The sequence below is a fragment of the Manacus vitellinus genome, unplaced genomic scaffold, assembly GCF_001715985.3.
Source record: "Manacus vitellinus isolate BGI_N305 unplaced genomic scaffold, ASM171598v3 scaffold_2_pilon, whole genome shotgun sequence".
Taxonomy (NCBI): domain Eukaryota; kingdom Metazoa; phylum Chordata; class Aves; order Passeriformes; family Pipridae; genus Manacus; species Manacus vitellinus.
Window position 1 is genome coordinate 6724264 of NW_021940208.1, and position 21418 is coordinate 6745681.

Sequence of the window (21418 nt, forward strand, 5' to 3'; positions counted from 1 at the left end):
GGTAGCTGCTGACCCATCTGTTACAGAAAAATAAGAAGGCAAAAAGCAAGCACTCAAAACATGTGTCTGAATAGTAAGGATTTGATTCCCTGTTGATTACTCTGCTTGACATTGATATAACTTTAAAGTCACAGGAACAACCATCCAGTAAAATGAATATATTATGGTAATAGTCTAATATCTACAGCAATTGTTTAAAATATTTTATATGTTTTATAATTAGTATAGTTTTATAATATATTTTAAAATTTTTATTCAGGGATTATGTTTATCATCCATTTTTGTCAGATTAATATCCCTTAAGACTGGATTTTTTTCTGGTGGGGATGACTGGATGGCTGGTTTATATAATTGTTATTATTTTCTTCTTTCCAAAATTATGGAAAGATTATGTATTAATTAAAAAACTAACTTTTTTTTAGAACTATACAAATTGCAAAAATATTTAGATTATGGAAAAGAGATATTTTCCCTATGTTTTCTAGTCTTGTTTTTCTGTCTTTCAGGAATTTAAATTGAGAGGAGGGGATAAGAATGGGACAATCTGCCAAAATTATCCTGTTTATTTGGATGCTCAACAAAAATTATTGTCCGAGAAATATAATTTATTTCAGGTAAAAGTCCTACCTTCCTGCTCTAGGAAGAAAATGAATGGCTTGCTCAGCTAGAACTTATTTTAACTTAATTTAAAAAAATTAAGCCCAGAGTGAATCTGATAATGCGTGTCTATATTGGTAGTGAATATATTGCATTAGGTAAGGCAGGCCCATACTGGAAGATCTAATGATACATACAGTTATTTTACTTTAATTTTCTCATGTAAATGAGAAGATGAATAAGTATCATGATGAAAATTACAACATTTCTTAAAAAAAAAAAAAAACAACAAAAAACCTGCAAAACCCAGTGAATATTCCTTTTTTACTTTTAAAGTATATTGTGGAGATACTTTTATTTTCTGCGTAATTTACTGATATGCAGTTAATTATGACAAGTTATTTAATACTAATACCGTTTATGCAGAAAAATGAATTTTCATATGCTACTCCAGAATCATTCTTGGAGTTGTTGGCTGGATCACTTAACCCCTTTTTTAACATATTTTTCATCTTTCTAGTTATGATTCAGTCCTTGGTTGACTTATGATTCTTTTTTACTCACCAATTTGCTCATTACTTTTTTTATATTATAGCCTATTGATCCAGCACATTTTAATTTTTTTAATGCCTTCCAATCCAGAACAAAATGTTGATTTAATGATGTCTTCATGACCTATCTTGCACTAAAAAAAAAGCAAAAGAAAATAACTCACAAACTGCCTGGGCCACAAGACACCTTGAAAATTAAGTAAGGGGAAGCCAATTATGTTGCTGACTGGTAATTCCCTTTTTCACTGTTACTAAGCTCATTGGATCTTAATCTGGTGAAGCTTTTTCTTAACGATTCCTATGAGACTCTTTACTCATATCCAGAGTTCCAAGAATGACAGTTAAGTTTTGGGTTTAGCTGCTGAGAGAATTATATTCCAACTATTGAACTTCCATAAAATGTGTTAAAAAACCAAGTCTTTGACTAGACAAAACTATTGACTGATACATATTGATTATATAGTTAGACAAGTCAAAATAGAGTACTCAGTGATCATTCGCATTTTTCTGTTGAGGCTTTCATTGCCAAGAGTGAACTTTCTTTGAAGACAATTTTCTTCACAACTGTAACAGAACACCTGTTCCGATGGATTGTTACCCCTTAACTGTTTCAAAAGTGTTAATTGTTCCTGTGTCTTTGTCTCTAGTTGCTCTTTTGTGAGGTCTCTGATCGCCAGTCGGAGTCTTACACTATATTTTTCTCAGGATGCATTGACACTTTGGTATGTCAGAGTCCATAACTTAGATGTCAAAGGGACCTTAATTTGTTATCTCTAGGAAGGAAACTGCAAATTTCTTTTGGCTTTTTATTTGATATGCAGCCAATGGTCCATTCTGCTTAGGTTCTCAGCCAACACAAATTACAGGAACATAGTCAATAACATCAAAAGATGTCTAAAGCATGACTTCTTGCAGTCCTTGTCAGTGAAATATGGTATTTGTAACCCTATTTATTTTTACGATATATTTTCTTGCTCAGCTTGGTGTCTGCACATGATATATGATTTTCAGATTATATTTTGTTGTCATTTTTCAACTAATTTTCAGTCTTCTGAAAGATTAGTACTGCTTGTTAATCTCCCAGTAGAGGGGTCCATGTGGATAGTTTTTTAAACAGCAAAAATGGTTACCATAGTAATTATGCTTCTTCACAATGCCTGTGAATTCAGAAATACTGGCAAAACCAATTTTCTGAAGTTTTGGTTTTAGGATTTTAATTAGCACAAGAAACTGAATGAAGTGTAAGATTCTACAGAATGTGCAAATAATTCTTCCCCAGGTTTAAGGATAATGATCTCAAAGAAGTACAGTTCCTGTAGTAACTGAGCTGTTTATATATGAACTGTGTAATGCTAGCCCCCTAGTCAAAGGTTAATATCTATCCTGAGGCGCACACACACACAACTCCTACTGAGTTCAATGAATCAAAGAGGAACATTTCTCTCAAATTATTTTCTATAGGCAACTGCTTTGAGTAGGTCATCATAATCACCTTTTTCACATTTGAGGATCGTTAACATTAAGTAGCAGGAAAATACACAGCACAGGAGAAAAAATCCTTGCAAAAATTCTATGCCCTTGAAGGTTTCTGAAACATATTTTTACTGAGGGCAAGGAATGAGACCAAAAAAAAAGGAAGTATCCTTTAGAGAAGTAATTAAAACTGTTCCAATTGTGCCACCTTTTCTAAGCAAATAGTGGTGAAGATGTAAATAGCTTTATGATTTCAGTACTAACGGTTTGGTCCTAGCAATTTACATATAATTATTGAATTCATTTAAAATATTTTCTTGTTTTATAGAAGCAGACCCAGAATTATCAATTCCAAATACACGATAAGAAAAAAAATCAAGACGAGGTAATTACCTATGCCCAGCCTGAAAGTGAAAAGGATGATTTGATTATTGAAAAATTAAAGGCAACTGTGAATGAAATAGCAAGGAACAAGAACAAACTCGAAGAGGAAAATCTGAAGCTCCGTGAAGATCTAAAAGTGTACCAAAACCAGTGCCAGGTAGTAACAGTTTTTCATGGTGACTATGGAATTAATGCTGGAAAATTAATTACTTAGGAGTATACTTTTAAAAGTTGTATTGAGATGCCTACATAAAAGATCTGTACATTAGGTGTATTCTTTGCAGGAACACAGAATGATCTGTGAACAGTATGATTTTTTTTTTAGTAAATCAGAAATAGGTTTGATTTGTAGTAGTATATTTTTTCTTCTCTTGTTTACCTAGAGTTTTATAACTTTCCTATATCCATAGCATCTCCAGAAATATAGCCTAGTTCACTTGGTTCCTTGTATTCAAATGACTTCTATGAAATCTCTTTATCTGAGAGAAATCTCTTTATCTCTTTATCTCTTTACCTTGTTGCACACTGTGCCTTATAGCTAGTAAATAAGTATATAGAGAAGTGTGCAGTATACTTTGTTATTTTTGAGGGGAGATTTGCAGTCAGTGAATTTTTAAGTTGCTCTCTATGTAAAGAACCATTAGTTTTTACCTTACCCCTAGATCACTGTTTTTCAGCATAGCACTGATCTATGAAGACAGCCATTTGTGCCTCTTCTTTTGGTCTTGGTATATGAGTTCTGACAAGATTGAGATAATACAAGATCTTACAGCCTTTTTTACTAGCTATGTTTGAAACAGATCAGAAATGAGATTCTCATTGCTATTTTTTTCTGGTAGTATATAAAATTTATGCTTTTGCTTATTTATTTAAGCACTTCTAGGTTCAGTAATATATTGAATGGCCTCTAGTAACTTCAGCTCTTTCTGGAGAAAGATCCATTTCTGCTTACAGACAGCCTTGCAGAGTTATGACAGCATATGCAATAAACTTTATAGGAATTAGCGTATATGTGGCAGGGGTTAATTTCAGGTGTTGTCTGAACAGCCAAGTCATGTCATTTGCACACTAGTTCACTGAGTCTATTGCCTTATACAAGTTATTGGTATACAAGCAAAACCTCTGTTTTGGTGCCTGCTAAAAAGCCTGCCACCAAAAGCAGTGGTACTAAAATACAGAGTGGAACAACCATGGCATTTGGAGCAAGCGGATAGATGCTGCAAGATGGAGAGAGTAGATGTCATGTGCTGTAGCCTTTAAGAAAATCTTCAAACAGGAGGAATTTTGGAATCCTGAAGAAAATAGAGGAGGTGTAAGAAGCACTGAAGATGTTTTAAGTAGAAGTGGAGATAGATGTACATAACATTGTTACCTAAAGGGCAGAAAGTTGCAGAATAACTGTGTTGGTGGTGTGGAACACTGCTGTATTAGAAAAACTGCATTTGGAAATAGCTGCATAAGGTAAACACTGATGTAACGTCAATTTATAGTGAAAAGGGGTAGCTCAGAGGAAATATCTTTTTTAGGAATGTCTGTATGAGAAAGAAGGAAGTGTGAGGGCTGCTGTCAGCCAGAAACAGTAAGCAGGTTTGCATGAAGGAGAGATAGGTGGAGGATGGGAATAGTCGAACGTGATATAGGTAAAGGAGGAAGCAGTAGATGGGAATCCTGGTGTGAAGAAGTCTGATGGCAATGAAAGCAAGACATTTATCGTGCCTCATATATCCTCTATGCCTGTGACCATTTCATTTGTGCTGCTAAATACTTCTTTCATGCTATTAATTAGCAAGTGATAAAGTGAAATGTATGGAAGACCAGTTTGTTGGCTGTACAGAAAATACAAAGTTTAGAAAATCCAAATGGACACTGCAGTCTATTTCTCTGCCTTATGAATTATCTGACAAACTTATCTGCAGCCATACATGGGAGGCAGCCTGAAAACATCACACAGGGAGCTTGGTTCTTGAAAAGTCTGCATTAAACTGCTAGACACTAATTTACATAGAAATACATCATATAATTGTATTTAAAACATTGAACAGTGGGTTGGCATTGGGAAGGGTTTGGTAGTTGGGGTGTTCCAGGGGTGGCCTCTGTGAGAAGCTGCTAGAAGCTTTCCCTGTGTCTGACAGAACAAGTGCCAGCTGGCTCCAAGATGGACCCACCACTGGGCAAGGCCAAGCCCATCAGTCACAAACACCTTGGGGATAACATATTCAAGGAGGGAAGAAAAGAGCCCTGCGCAACCACAGTCAGGAGGAAGGAGTGAGAATATATGAGAGAAAAAGCCCTGCAGACCCACAGTCAGTGCAGAAGGAGAGAGAGGAGGTGCTCCAGGTGCCAGAGCAGAGATTCCCCTGCAGCCCATGGTGCAGACCATGGTGAGGCAGCTGTGCCCCTGCAGCCCAGGGAGGCTCATGGTGGAGCAGAGATCCACCTGCAGCCCCTGGAGGACCCCATGCCAGAGTGGGTGGATGTCCAAAGGAGGCTGTGGCACCATAGGAAACCTGTGCTGGCGCAAGCTCCTGGCGGGATGTGTGACCCCATGGAGAGTGGAGTCCACACTGCAGCAGGTTTTGTGGCAGCATTTGTAACCCCACAGTGGGGGACTCACTCTGGAGTAGCCTGTTCCTGAAGAACTGCACCTCCTGGAAGGGACTCACAGCAGAGCAGTTCGTGAAGAACTGCAGCCCATGGGAAGGACTCACATTGGAAAAGTTTGTGGAGGACTGTCTCCTGTGGGAGGGATCCCACACTGGAGCAGGGGAAGAGTGTAAAGAATCCTCCCCCTCAGGAGATTTAGTTTTTATTTCTCATTATCCTGCTCTGATTTGATTGTTAATAAATTAATTTCCCCAAGTTAAGTCTGTTCTGCCCATGGCGGTAACTGGTGACTGATCTCTCCCTGCCCTTATCTTGACCCACAAGCCTTTCTCTCATGTCTCTGCCCTGTCCAGCTGGGGAGGGCAGTGATAGAGTGGCTGTGGAGTGCTGTGGTGGGTCAACCCACCACAAAACAGCATTGAGTAGAACTAGAGCTGATCAGGAAATTTTTGAGGTTTTGTTTTGGTATCAAGCGTGCCAAGCTAGTCAAAGCAAAACTTTTCACAGAAGAAAAGAGAAGGTTTGGTAAATTTTCAGCTTGAAATAGACTCTTTATAAGTTGCATTTTATTTGATGTTCTCTAAACAAAACCTAAAGTTTTCTGATTCAAAATTAATTTTAATTTTGGTGTTTTAACCGGATGCAATAAATATTTTCTAAAATAATAAGTGGTGTATATATATATTTTTAAGTGATATGTGAATTGGTGAAACTCTTGACCTGAAGGACTGTTTCAGTTATTATTGCAACTGCTGCTGTGACTGCTGTTCTTCCTGCTACTATTATAATTCACAGAAGAAAATACAATTTATGTAAATGCGTATGATGACTTCAGTCCACCATAGACAATATGACTTCTGCCACACAGTTGTGCAAAATTCATTTCCTTTATCCACCCCAGAATGAAATCAGAGGGGTAACTGTCTCCCAGGTTCATATATTATAAAATAATTGCAGCTATTTCTTGAATATTGAAGTCATGAAGATGATAATAAGCAAGTCTTGCAGACAATTTTAACAGTTCATTAAGCTTTATTTCACCTGCATAGGCCCCGACTTGCATTTCAGTATTTAAAAAAGCTCTCTTGGCCTTAACGTAACAAAGGATAAGATGAATTAATCCATATATGCAGCCCTTGCAAAAAAAAAAAAACCAACAACGTAAAAGCACTTCATATCTGTCTTCAGCAGCCCTTTCAGCCAGAAGAAAACCACAGGCTTCTTGAAAGGAAGGTCATTCTCATATGAGGCTCTAAGGGAAATAAACCTTTGAAGTTCTTTCTTGCAGTGTCATTTCTGGATTCCAGTTGTCTTTTGAAACTTTAGAGGCTTGGCTTTATTTTTGCTTTTAAAGATGGAAACTATGTTCGAATAAAATTAAGAAATTATGAGAAATACTAATGTTTTCAGTGCAATGGTTTTAAAGGTAAAGGATCAACATTCTTGGAAAAATCCTTTTTTTTTTAATCTGGAACATGCTTTTTGATCTTAGGTGACAAGAAATAAATGTTCTCTGGATATTATTATTGCAAGAACTGATTATTATTGCTACTTTTGTTATTCGTGGGTTATATTTCCAAGTCCTTGTCTTTAGTATGTTTTCAGTTTATTTTTGTGGAATTCTGATTTTTTTTTTTGAAGTTCATATTTTATTATGCCAAATGTAACGTCTTCAGGTTGTCTATCACATTATCAATCAGAAATTAGAAGTAAAGCAGAGATATGATTTGTCAAGTCCCTAAGAAAAATCTTTTTGTGATTTTTTGAACATTTTGTGATGTTCATTTAAATAAGCAATTAACACCATGCAGATGGACCTAGTTTTGGAGATGATTTCTATAGCATTGTACTTTTCAAGCTTATAAATTTGGAAATGCTGTTAAGAAAAAAAAAAAAGGAAGCTACTTATGGCACTAATTCCTGCATGTGAAACATGTTCTATGATGCTGCTAAAACAAGCAAACTATGTATTTTAGATGCATTTAGTACAATAAAGAACTTCTGAATGATGTTTCCTATGATAGTTTCAGAAACAGATGCATTGGAACATTGCAAGAGCTAAAGAATATTCAGCATCTGATTTTTAGATGAGATTTCTGAAGAAGGGAACTGACAGGAAAGCAATACCTTTTTCAGAAATTAAAATCATGTATGTCCGTTCATTTAAGTTATACAGGTCTTGAATACAATGTGTTCCAATATAGCATTTTAAGCTGTCTAATTTTATTTAACTGTTTATGCATTTGTTTGTTTCTTTAGAATATGGAGGCAGACTTTTCAGAAATGAGACATGAGCTGCAGTCACGGGATGGTCTCTGGAGAAGGATGCAGCTGGAATGCCAGCAGTTGCATACAGAATTATTGAAAATCAAAGAGTACAAAGATACGCAGGAAATTCAAATAAAGTATGTATGTTGAAAACAATATTTAAATTAACAAGTACTTCTGAGCTAATGACTTTTTTCTTACATTTTATTTACATTAACTCTGTTTAAAAAGATACTCTGGATTCAAATATCAGATCCTAAACAATTTTAGGCAGAGCATTTTCATTGGTAATTATATATGACAAGATTTCAGGCAGTGGATGCAGACTCTGTTAAAAGGCTGTAATGATGCCGAGATCTTTACAAATCAAGGCATTTCATATATTTCTACCAATGTGTTTACAGTCTTTCATTTTCTCAGCATTAAAACACCTTGGAAATAGTGCAATTAAGACTCTCCCTGACCTCCTTTGAATAAAATGTTTGTGGTTTTATGGTTTATCTAATCTGCTGTAGCCATTCGAGATTATATGAAATACCAGTCTACAAGAGCTTTCAGGATTACTCCTGTATATACTTGCAGTGTCCTGAACCTCTAGACATCTCCCACCTGGTTTAGGCCAAATGTTGGTTGTGGTTTGTTTTTTTTCATCAGCAAGCAGGTGTTCCACAGTACTACACTGTGGAGAGGATACTGTAGGGTAAAGAGTATTGAACGTTCTGCTTGTTTCATGTTTTGTTTATTTCTTATTTAAAGGCATCAATCATCTGGTGTTCAACTTACTGAGCAACTAGAAAATAAAAACACTGGGTTATTACTATTTGCAGAAAGTCAAGAACGCCAACAAGAAGAGCTAAACAAGGTATTTCCAGATCTTAACTGCAGTGTGGGATTTTTAGAAGAGAGGAGGGTATGTGGATACGCAGAAGAGAGCAGGAGAATACACTGTAGGTTTAGGAGAGCATGGAGGTTTCATATGTGAAAAAGATTTCATATATGGTTGCATTTCTGGAGGTAGTTATGTAGATGTAAAATTGACATTCTGATTCCCGTGCAGTAACTACCTACATCATTGAAATAATGGGAGAGAGCATGCCTAAGCACTACTGTGATTCAGATAATGCCATGCAACTAATAAAGCCTGCAAGGCTATGAGTAATTAATAGCCTATGGGAGGTAAGTTGTAGCTTGTAGGTGGTCTCAGGATATGCAAACACATCAACTGATACAAGTTAGTACAGCAGATATCCACACAAGGCGAAGCTTAATCAGGTGCCTGCTATGCAGTCTAGGGCAGTGCTCTTTAGTTTGAACCATGCATCACATTGCATTGCACATTTCAGAAGCGCTGTGAGCAAGCAGCTGTGGCATGGCACTGTGGAATGGTGGATGCCAAAATACTTCGAATGTAGAGGATGCTCAGAACTCATCTAACAGGCATGTCGTGGTTTTGCTGAGTAGCAGTGTAAGCAAGAATCACAGAATTGTTTGGGTTGAAAGGGACCTGTGGAGATCATCTAATCCAACACCTCTGCCAAGGCAAGGTCACTTAGAGTGGGTTACACAGGAATGCATCCGAGTGGGTTTTGAATGTCTCTATTTCGATGAAGCTGACTTGGATGCAAGAATTTTGTCATGACAGTCATGATCAAGCTCTTAGGTTTTCTGCATTTACATTTTTTGTTTAAAATTCTAATATTTCTGTGCAGTTTCCATAAATAAAAATGAAATGCCATCTGTTACTCATTGTGTACAGTACTGCAAGGAATTAAAATGGGTTCAAAAGTTGTTAGGCTGGTGTTTGTAGTTTTGTTTCTTAGACAATAAAAAAATCTATCAGCACTAAACTGTTGGTTGTAGTAGAAAGATTATGAAAACAATCTTTGTGTTGATACTTTGAAGAACTCTGCACAGGACATAGTACAGAAAGTTTGACCTAAATTTTTATATGTAATGGCAGGAAAAATTCTCATAAAGTGATTTACCATATATACCCTTTATTTCTAACATAGTTTCTTATTAAAGGGTCTCTAGATCAATTTATTTATATTGCTCCCAAGTTAATTTAGGTTTCATTAAACTTATTTTAAACTAACTTAGGAGCAATATAAATAAATCATACTTAAGCTTATTGAGTGGATAGTTTTCTTGGATATTTACCATGAATTTCAATATTTTATTTTTATTACTTTCTTTTAAAACGTTAATTGAAATATGTTATATTTTGTTCATTGCTAATACTAAATATGCAAATGAAAGTACAAGAGAAGTGTTGAAAAAAGATGTAAAAATAAATAAAGCTCTGTGCACTGACTCATGAAGACATTTTATTTTACAATCTCAAAATCTCTGAATCAGTTAGAAGAGTTGGTGTCTTGGAAGCAACAGCAAAAAAAAGTCACTGATAAGTAGCAAGTGATGCAATGATATTTACTGCACAACATTTTTTCTTTTTGAAATGTATTTGCTACAGATAAGAAACCACATTTATCGAGAGGAGCAGTCCCATTGCTCTGAGCAGGAAAGAATGAAGACAGAAATCTCTGACCTGACAGAGGAGCTTCATCAGAAGGAGATCACTATAGCAACTATCATGGAGAAAGCTACTCTTCTGGAAAGACAGTTAAAAATGGAGTTAGAGACAAAAGATAAATTGTTAGCAAAACAACAGGTATGCAAGCAGGCAAAACCATCTTACATCATTTTACTCCACACTATTGATAATGACATTCATTATCAGTGAAAAAAAGACATTACATTTCTCATGTAGTTTTCATCAGTAGTGCTGTAATATCTGTGTGGTATTACTAAAGCAGCCAAATTGACACTGGAACACAAAAGCACTAATAAATGTTAACTGTACATCCAAATTGCATTTTTTTCTTACTAGATTTCAACATGCAAAAGATCTTGAAAACTTCCAAGTTGTGGTTATTATATGTGCTTTATCACTAGAACTGTTTATTTGATTATCTAGAAAGTTTTTAATTTTTAGTGTTATATAAAGCTCTTTCTGCATAGAAAATTCTTGTAATTTTAGAGCTGGAAACTCTTAAGATAACAGTGTTTAATGGCAAATTACAGTTTTAAAAACAAATGTTATCTTCATTATTTAGTTTGTAAGCAAAAAAACCCTTTATATTTATAGGTTTATGGTTGACTGTGGGTTTTCTGAGAGGGTCACTGCATATTGAAAATTGTGATTAATGTAAGAGTTTACTTTTGACAATAGAAAAGTTAGTGTTTGGGGAAGATTAGAGATGTCCACTAGTGTGTGGTGCTCTTTACCAGGTCACATTCCTGATCATATCACTAAAAGAGTAGATGTCGTTTCTAGACATCATGACTAGGATTTCATTAAGTTTCTGTGACCTGTAAAATCTGTTCCTCTTTGTATCTCATAACTGCATGTGAACTTCCTTTTTTTCATAAGTCTTTGCTTCTTTCAAAAAGGTAAATAAAATCAGAGACATTTGTAAATCTTCTATAGATGGCTTAATGCTTCTTTCTGCTTTATTGTTGCTGTATTTAAAAATATTATCCTAAGTATTGTTACTACTTAATTAAATAAATTAAACTGAAATATCTATACTCAGTGTTATTTGAGTTAACAGTAATATTCTTATATTTAACTAAGAATTTAATCTTTTCCTAGTTATTGGAATTCCAATACCAAGTTATCAAATCTGAAAACACACATCTAAAAGAGATGGTGGAAGACCAGGAGCATGAAAGTTGCATGGTAATTTTTTTTAATATATGAAGTATGGAGAACAGTTATGTATACTTACTGTAAATGTAGATTGAGACCATGACAGATTTAGAGATTTTTGGCTTGCATAAAGTAAATAAATAAAAATAAGGTGTGCAACATAATCAGAACCAAGTGGTGTTCACATACAGCATGAAGATGGTTATAGCTAGGAGTAATTTCTACCTTAATTGTATTAAACAATAAGCTAAATTTTTCAGTAACTGTCTAGACACTAAACAGTTTCTGGGAGCCTTTTTTGTAAGTGATGTCACTTGTTTAGGTTTAGACAGTCATCCTCACAGACACAAAAATATGTCCCTTTTAGTATTTTACACCTTTGTTCATATGTTATTTACCTAACAGTGTAGAAAACTGACACATTTTGCTCCACCCACCTTATTTTCAGAGTTTAGTATTTGTTTCTCTCCAAACAGGAGATGTTTAAAATTCAATTCATAAAAAGTGTGCCATAAGGTTATGTAGAACTTTAGTTTATAAAGATACCTGCTGCCTACCACAAAAACTTCAAAACGCCCCCTGCTTACAGAACATCTGCAGTTACTCTATCATTAAAAAAACCCAAACAGTGGAATGTTGTTTGTAAGTACTGAGGTAAATACATTTTTGGGGGATTTGTAGCCTGTTAATTGTCTTACTGTATCTGACAAATGCATGAAAGAATGTCATGTATATCCACACCCTTAAAATAGCATATATATCTGTCAGTGATTTCTTACCTATATATACATATACTCTACTATGGATATATGTGTATTTATATATTATATATTATTGTGGAAACAAAGATGGATGTGTGCATGCATGTCTAGCTCTTCTCTACAGTGATACTCTCCTTGAAGATTGAGAAGAGCTGTCTGACAAGAGTCCTTGGATGCCTCGCGTGGTTTTTAAATTTTAGCAGTAAAATCCAGTTACTACATATACCAAGGTCAATATACATTTCAGTGGATTTGTGGACTTAATAATTCTTTCCTGCTTTACTAAAGTATTGTGAGGATCTAAACAATAAAGACTGTGAAAAATTTGATATTCAGATTGTGAAATATTTGATATTCAGATTCCAGGAACTGGGAGATTTTTATGGATGCATTTGTGCTGTATGGTGGAGCACTACACAGACCTCTCAGACTTGTGTCAGCCTAAGTCAGTGTGGTGTAATGCGTCATCAGACAGGGTTACTTTCAGGGTTTAGATTTCAAAAGAAACATAGCTGTGCCAGCTCAGTTTTGGGGTTACATGCCATTGTAACTTAACTGCTGATTCTAGATCTATTACTGTTAGGATGAGTTAGCATTCTCCTTCTTCCCCTGTTCTGCCACTCCTCCCACTTGCAAGACATAGCTGAGCCCCTGCTCCCCCATCATTACAAAAAATATTAATTTTTCTTATACTTTCTAGCATTTCTATTCCAACTTGGCTCATAAATTTCCCTTAAAAGTAGCTAAGCAAGGCAAGATTCACAGGAAGAGGTGGCATCAAACCAGTTAGTGCAAGGAATAGACAAGGTTTCAGGTGCAGGAGCACAGTTGTGCTAGCAGTATACTAAGAACCAAACCTGTAATACTCATGAGTTACCGGGTTCCAAAGGAATAAGGTAAATCTAGAAATATATGAAAGAACAACTTAATAAAATGCAAGGGGTTTTAGTGTTTTGTGTGCAATCTGATAAACATTTTGAGAATTTCCTGTTGGTGACAGTATACTGTTTTGGCAAATAGATTACACGATCCAATGCAGTACTCTGCAGAGAGATAGTTGCAAAATAGCTAGCTCAGGTGTGCAGTATAGGCTTCATGGAATAAGTGATGGGAGAAGAAAAGAGCAGAGTGTCCTGGATAAACAACTTCCAGAGCTAATCTCCATTGTCCCTTTTGGTATCCTAGTGGATGGGCTCTAGTCCCTGGTCACAGTGCACATGTGGCTTGCACTTTGAGTATTTTGACTTGTATGCCACATGGGCTGACCCAGTGAGAAGCAGGGTTTAGTAACAGACAAAATGCTCTGTGCTAATGTGGCTTTACTTCACTGCCTCTGAAACTGAAGGTGACTGTCTCAACACAGGTATTAAATTGTGCCTGTGCACATACCCTCTATCTAGGATAGTAATGAACTTCTATAATTTTTCTTGTTATTTTTGGAGGAATTGTTACTGGAGGGAGCAATACAGTCTGCAGCTATAGCTGTTATGGTTGCTTTTATGTCATCAGTTTTGCAAAGCAAGCAATGAATTTGCAACAATAATATTCTGAATGTATGTTTATTGAGAAATTTTAATTTGTTTTATTGTGTTATAGAGGCTGTTTTTCTTTCATTTTCATTTATCTACAGTGATTTTTTTTCTGGAGGCAATTATCTTGGTTTGCTCTAAATGTTGGATGATTATATATGGTATCTAGGTCTTTCTTTAGCATGGAACATTGTTTTGTGTTTGCTTGTTAAAAATACACCCATTTATAGTGGAAAAAATAACTACGTAATGATGGTTTTATCTCTTTTCACAGAATATAGATTTATGTAACAAAGAACATGGAAATTTCACAGCTTCTGTTCACAAAATGAAACATGAGAATTTAAGACTAGAAAACAGTGTTGCTAAACTACAAAATGACAGAGAAATATCAATACTGGGTTGCACAGATACATATGGAGAAACAGAGCACAGCTACCAAATCCATTCAAAGATGCAAGAAAAGGAAGAGAGGTAATAATTAGATTGTACACATATATCAAACTTCCTGTAAGTGTTTTGGAAGCATCTATCTGGGTAAAATTGTTAAGTTTTTTCTGTTTCTGTTCATTCAGAACTCCCACCAACATAAATATCAGACCTAGTTAGTATATTTGTAAGCAGTTCCTACATTTTTCTGAGTGGTTGATGGAATTTGGCAATAAATGAAGTTCAGAAATGTTTTATCCCTATTTTAGTATTTAGCACATGAAACAACTTTAAAAACTTTTCATGTGCTGCTCAAGTTACCCCAAGTTCCAGGTTTTGCAAAACAAGACAGACTGTATTTTTACTGCCAAAAAAAAACAAGACAAGGAAAGGATATAAAAACCAACATGAGAGGTAACTGCTCCATGGGAGGTTATCTTAATAAGCAGTTTGAACTACAACCCCTGCTGAAAAGGTTTGTGTCCCTCCAGTTTAATTTGTTGGAAGTTTCATTAAATGTATTTTAATGCCTTGTCTGGTTTTGGTGTTCTGGGGTGACCTGATTTTTAAAAGAAACATAATTTCAGATGGCCTGAGTAAGTCATTACTACAATAAACTCCTTTTTAGGGAAAAATAATGAGACTTAAGAATACTCAGACTCATAGAAAACATTGTAGTGATGACTTTCTTCTTATTTCCCTGTATTCAGTGAGGCCCTGAATTACCTTCATGGCATTGCAGGAAATAAAAAAGAAAACAAAGTCCCTGCTAAGCAATATTTCACAGTACAGGAAAGTAAAAATTAACAGGAAGCTAAATGTTTTGATCGCTTGTAATAAAGAACTTACATGATAGCACTAATATAAAATAGTTCTGTGAAGTGAAGTTGAAATAGTTGCAGCCAAAATTGTACATTTTAAGATTTCAAACTCCTACATATAGTTTTTTTGGCAAAATATAAAATGATTTTTTTTCCTGCAAAATAGAGTACCATCACAATATATTTTTGCCTAGAAGTTCCTTTTCAAGAAGGTTGTTTAGTGTTGGACATAGTATTCATGTTTATATAAACAAATAGATATATTATATGTATGTGTATACATGCATATACATAATGTGCATATATATATACATAAACAGAAGTGGCAGTTATGGCTGTTTTCCTATGAAGTTTCAAATGATGTTGAAGGTTTTGCAGAAACAAATATTTACAAACCAAGATACAGATTATTCTGCATCTGTAAGTCTCATAACTTCACCAAAATTGGTCACTGCAATTTTTGCTCGTGCTTCCACTCTTCTCAAGTGAGAAAAAATAGAATTTTCCCCATTTTCTCAGAATTTACAACTGTACATAAGGGACTGTGAAATATCATTTATGAGAATGTACATGTATGAGACAATAGAACTATGCATGTAATTTGCAAGATTTTGATTTCATAGCCATTGAAGACCAATGTTGAACCAACACTGGGAGAGTTAACCTTTCCCATAGCAGAAATCTTAGCCACACTACAGAACACGATATAAATTATAATTGATACGATGAAACAGATATATTGAGCCTAGTTTTCAGGATCTAAACCACACATTTGAATTCCTAAATTAAAAGCTATCTAGCTAAATAAATACATACACAGATTTCCAAAAATCTGCAAATTTCATATGTACTGTATATGCACATCAGCCAGCCAGTCTTTTTAAGATTGGGCCCTCTCTATTCTATCAGTTCTCAGTTCCCAGACAGGGGACTACCTCAAGATTTTCCCAGAAAACTAAAATTAAATTTTTAATCATCAAATATATGCAGATAAACCAGGGAATTGATGTTGGTTGAGTTAAAATCTGGGGTATGTTTATTTTATTGTGAGCATAAACCCTGTTATTTCTGGTTTAATTTGCAGTTCTGTTTCCATGGTAATTATGGCACTGGAGAAAGGGCACAAAAACTTTTTTTACATAGTAAAAAAATAGAAAACATGGTGTTTGTGCAAGGGAGGGGTATATATATATATTCTAGGGTATTTTTCAGTCATATCTCTCAATCAGTACTGGAATCCTGGGTATGGGCACCATGATGACTTAGAAACGAGACCTCTAAAGAAAACATAGGAAATTCCAGGAAGTTATGTTGGCAATTTAAAAAGCAATATGTTTTCTTCTTTCTTTCAGTGTACAGTGAATTTCTAAACATTACAAAGTAAGATATGCAGGAATAGCATCTTTTTGCTAAAAAAGGACTGTGCCCACATTCTACCTGTAACCACCTCAATTAAATACTGTTCTCTTATATGATAATTGCATTACTTCTAATTGCCATTTACATAAGCTTTCCCCAACCTCAAGATTTCAATCCTTTATTTAGACCTTGACCACATACAGTTGATTTATATTTTGGCATGGTTGAAGAGGACTTTCTCTGATGAAGCTGATGTGTTTAGTTTGTTTCTTCCAAAATTAAAACATGCATGTGAGTTCCCAAACGAAAAGCTACCTATTTACCATAAAAATATGCACAAAATGCATAATGGGTCAAGCCAGAGTGCACTTTCATCATATGGCAAAAGTGAAGGGTAAAGGCGAGAACTGAATGGCTGCTAAGGTAGCTGGGGATTGCTTAAATGATGTGTGTTGACAGTGGAGTATCTGTGCTAAGGAGGTTTTCACCACCCTTTGGAGGTCACACACTCTTAGTCACACTCACCACTGTATCAGTTATTGCAACAGATAAAGTGGAAGCAGTGAAAACAATCTCTTCATGAAAATACTTTTTATCCGTTTTTAAAATGTAGCTAGCAGTTAGACTTGCAAGGTAGAAGCATCAACACAAATTCTCGAAGACATTCTGGTCATTAAAGATCTGTTGTTTTCTTTCTCAAGACTAGTTATGTCAACCAGCACAGGCTGTGCAAGGAATTTGTTTTGAAGTCATTGACTGCATAGGGACCAGGCTGATTTTATATACGAGTCTGGAAAGATGATGCCTGTTTATATAAATTCCCTTTGTCAGGACATAATTCTTTCGCTTCTTGTCCCATATGTCACCATGTCAACAGTGATATTATTTTTGTGCAGTATGTGTACATGTTAAATACCCTATGAAGTAATCCCACTGAAAACATGAATTACTCAACTGCAGTTATAGTGTATTTGCATTGCTAGTCTTAACAAGTGGACAGTTTTTTAAAAATTTGCAGATATTTGCCTACTTGTACATTTGTGTAGTAGATCTCTGGTCTTAGATATTATTTTGCACTGAACTGACAGAAATTTAAACCCCAGCTGTAAACACTGTCCAAAGTAAAGGCATAGTATCCATATCAAAGTACCTCAGGGTAAGTGCCATGATTTTCAAAAATACCAAGCAGCCCCAGCGTGGATTACAGTAGGAAGTGGAGTTCATTTAAAAAATCAGTCCTTTATTTTTGGGACGGGGGGGGTGCAAGGGAGCAGTATCTGTTCTACGAGCTACCATAACTGCAGGCACTCAAGTCTGAAAATTCTGGTCTTAATGAAGTAAGCTATAAGACAGCAGTAATAATTGTTATTAAACACATAGAGAAGCAGTTCTGAAGGGAAAAAAAGAACACGGATCATACAGATTTCATAGGTATATAAGTTTAGAGAGAAAATTACCTCCAAAAAGGTCAGAACACAAGATGAAAAAAAAATCTGTGATTTTATTATTCATGCCATTTATCTTCAATTGTGGCAGGTTTTCACTGTGCCCTTCATCCAAACAATATCTGGAATGTACTTTAAAATAGGGAGGGAAAAAAAAGCAGAAAGGTATTTTCCTGTGCCCAAAGAGTAGAGTGTGTTTATGTAAAGAGAACGTGAAGGAAAGGAGAAAACTCTGCCTCCATAAAGGTAAACATTGTAGGTGATTTAGAAAACTGGAAGATGTGGTGAATAGTCTCAGAGAGTTTTATGTTAGAATGTTTATTATTATTATTATTATTATAGTAATAACAAAATTATAGTAATATAATTAATATAGCTTTGTGCTTTTAATTTTGGTTTCTCATAGCATTCAGAGTATCTTAATCATTGCTTCTTTTATAATCAGAAAAAAAATATGTTCTTCATTAGTTCTCTGAGTTGTTCTACACAGTCCATTTATTGAATACTCAGTTTCATGCTTCAGGGCTGTCCAGGTTTAACCTGGTGGGCAGGTAAACACCTCACAGTCGCTCACTCACTCCCCCACCGCCAGGGAAAGAACTGGGATAAAATAAAGTAAAATTTGTGTGTTGAAATACAGTTTAATAGGACAGAAAAGGAGGAGAAAATAACAATAATAATAATAATAATAATAATGATATAAGAATCAGAACATACAAAACAAGTGATGCATGGTACCACTGCTCACCACCCACTAACTGATGCCTAGCCAACCTTCTCCCAGCTTTTTATTGCTGATCATGACATCATATGGTCTGGAATATCTCTGTAGTCAGCTGGGATCAGCTGTCCCGGCTGAGTCCCTTCCCAACTCCTTGTGCACCCCCAGACTCCCTGCTGGTGGAGTGGAGCAAGGAGCAGAAAAGGCCTTGACTCTGTGTGAGCACTGCTCAGCAGTAATGAAAACACTGTTTTCAGCACAAATCCAAAACACAGCCCCATACCAGCTACTGTGAAGAAAATTAACTCTACCCCAGGCAAAACCAGCAAAGGGCTTATATACGAGCAGGTCCATTAAGGCTGCACAGCCACCCTCTCCCAACACAAAATAATTTAAATTAAGATTAGAAAATGATGTTGTGATCCTTCTGCAGAAAAGTCTTTTCCCTGCACTTGGCAAGTTCTTGTTTTTATTTAAAAAGAAAAAAAAGTATGCAGCCACTGCATACTTTTGAATATTTACAATAATTATATTTTAGTGGTAGAGAATGTGCTCTTTAAATGTTTTTATAGCTGCATTTCAAATTACTGAAGTGTTTTAGGATATTTGCAATGATAGAATCTGATCAAACAGCTATCATCTTTTAGTGGTTACCTACCAAGATTAAAATTTCATCATAAGCTCAGGTCTCAGTACAATGGAAATTTTTACCTCAGTCAGAAATATCGTAACAGAAATTTATAATATCTGAAATAAATTTTTTTGCATGTTTTGATATATAATACAAGTAATTATGCCATTGATAATTAGTGCAATTCAGCAGACATTTGACCAAGCTACACTCAAAATTCTTCTTTGATCAATACCATATCAGAATTGTTCAGTTAACTATCAGGAAAGAAAATATTTTGAATGGGAAGAAAATAGCTGGTGTTTTTTTTCTAAGTTGCTGTTATCTGTAATAATTTTTGCTTTACAGAACTACAAATGAATACAAATGTATACATCATATATATACATATGAATACATATATATACATCATATAATACATCAATTCTGATCATTCTGATCATTCTAAGTGGGATACAAGAGGTACAGGACATCATAAAATACTTAAAAACTCTGTCTTAAGCTTGAAGATTTCACTTATAGCTACAAAAGCATTTTCTTGTACAATTTTTTAGAAAGTTTATTTTAAAAATCTATTTAATTTTTTTATTTTAATCTCCAAAGTGTTGTCATTAAATTAGTGGCAAAATTAGCATTGCAGTAAAAATGCAGGATCAAATATTCCTGTAATATTTTTTATTTATTTATTCTAAATTCTAGCTAGTTGTTGAAGGTGACATTAGATCAAAATTTACTAATTATCCAACCACTGAGTTTTTGTCTCTCATCTCACACTTTCATATTTCATTTCCTCTATTTGTTTGGCTAAATTCACTGTAGTTCCTGTCATACTATAAGCTAGGACATGGCTGAGGAGTGCTTCCATAGTTTGTTCTACTGAAAAGCTAAAGAAATTATAACCTTTAGCAAAGGATGGGTAACAAACACTTAAGGAGTATTGGCATCTTCAATACCTGAAGTGAGTTTGTATTTTAGCTCTTGTCCTGACACAGTTATACCAGCCAAGGCAAGGTTCCTCAATTTATACTCCATGAAGCAGAGAGAGAATGCACACCCTGGCATTTATGGTAACTTAGGTTGAAAGTTGATAAATTCCTACAACTTGGTAATGCCCACAACTTCATGCATGAAGCAGCTTGAAAAGCTAAATAACCAAAACTGTGTAAACAAAGAAAACAAAAGCCTCTGGCTTTGCTGTGATAGCTTAATAGTTTTAACTGGTTTTCATACTTTGATTTTTTTTTCTTTTAGATCATTCCAACATAAAGATGCAGGGGAAATGGAATGTCAACAGACTGATATGCTTACTGCCAGTGGACACCACAGAAACCGTAGTCCTGCTTTATATGGCCAAGGCAATATCACTGGGTCAAAAAGGGATAGCATTTTATCTTCTCATCCACTTCACAGAGGTCATGAAAACAAAATAGTTTATGAATCTCCATCACCACTAGTGGGGTATCCTTTGGGCTTTGGTGGGCCATATCCTAAAATGGGCAGAACAGGCAGTTTACTGAGCCCTGCTTACAGTGGAGAAGAAATGAAATTATCAGAAGAAATCAAATTATCAGTAAGTAACTATTTAACACATACATTCTCAAAAATCCATCTGTGGACCAAGTGCAGCCTTGGAGGAGCCAAAAATTAGATCACTCTTGTTATTATTTATACAGTGCCAGCCCAGCAAAAATGGAAATATCTCACCCTAACAGAAATGTAGTTTTTCTGGAGATTAAACATCCCCTACTGAGCCATACCTCTGTTCTAATAAGGATGGTGATAACTACCTGCCATTATGTGACTGTGAGAAAGATTTCTAAATTTTAGCTTATTGGCTTCTATATTGGGGCACTTTGCATCATATTGCCTGTGTAAGAGCACTCTGCTCTAAGTGTATTTCCATAATACCTGCAAAGTTACTGCTTTTAAAGTGCTGTTAGGCAAGTCAAGTTTCTACAGCATCTGATTGATGGATGAAATCAGAGGAATCACAGCAACTATTTTCTATATGTTAGCTATTTTATCTGAAAAGGAACAGAAATTATAACTGCTGTAATCCTTATTTTTCTTAAAATGAAAGAGAAATAGCACAGCATTCATTCTTTTTGTCTTCATAGGCTGGAAATGGTCAAT

General features: G+C 35.2%; 1 protein-coding gene across 1 annotated transcript in view; it reads left to right on the forward strand.

Annotated features, from left to right (window-relative positions):
• Nucleotides 1-21418, forward strand: part of DEUP1 (deuterosome assembly protein 1) — a 41932-nt gene that overhangs the window by 14751 nt on the left and 5763 nt on the right. Inside the window, exons 6-14 of the mRNA XM_029960889.1 lie at nucleotides 507-614; nucleotides 1796-1870; nucleotides 2950-3162; nucleotides 7869-8014; nucleotides 8634-8739; nucleotides 10351-10548; nucleotides 11533-11619; nucleotides 14154-14353; nucleotides 20537-20855. Coding sequence (XP_029816749.1) covers nucleotides 507-614; nucleotides 1796-1870; nucleotides 2950-3162; nucleotides 7869-8014; nucleotides 8634-8739; nucleotides 10351-10548; nucleotides 11533-11619; nucleotides 14154-14353; nucleotides 20537-20855 — 1452 coding nt within the window. The remainder of the gene's footprint in view (nucleotides 1-506; nucleotides 615-1795; nucleotides 1871-2949; nucleotides 3163-7868; nucleotides 8015-8633; nucleotides 8740-10350; nucleotides 10549-11532; nucleotides 11620-14153; nucleotides 14354-20536; nucleotides 20856-21418) is intronic.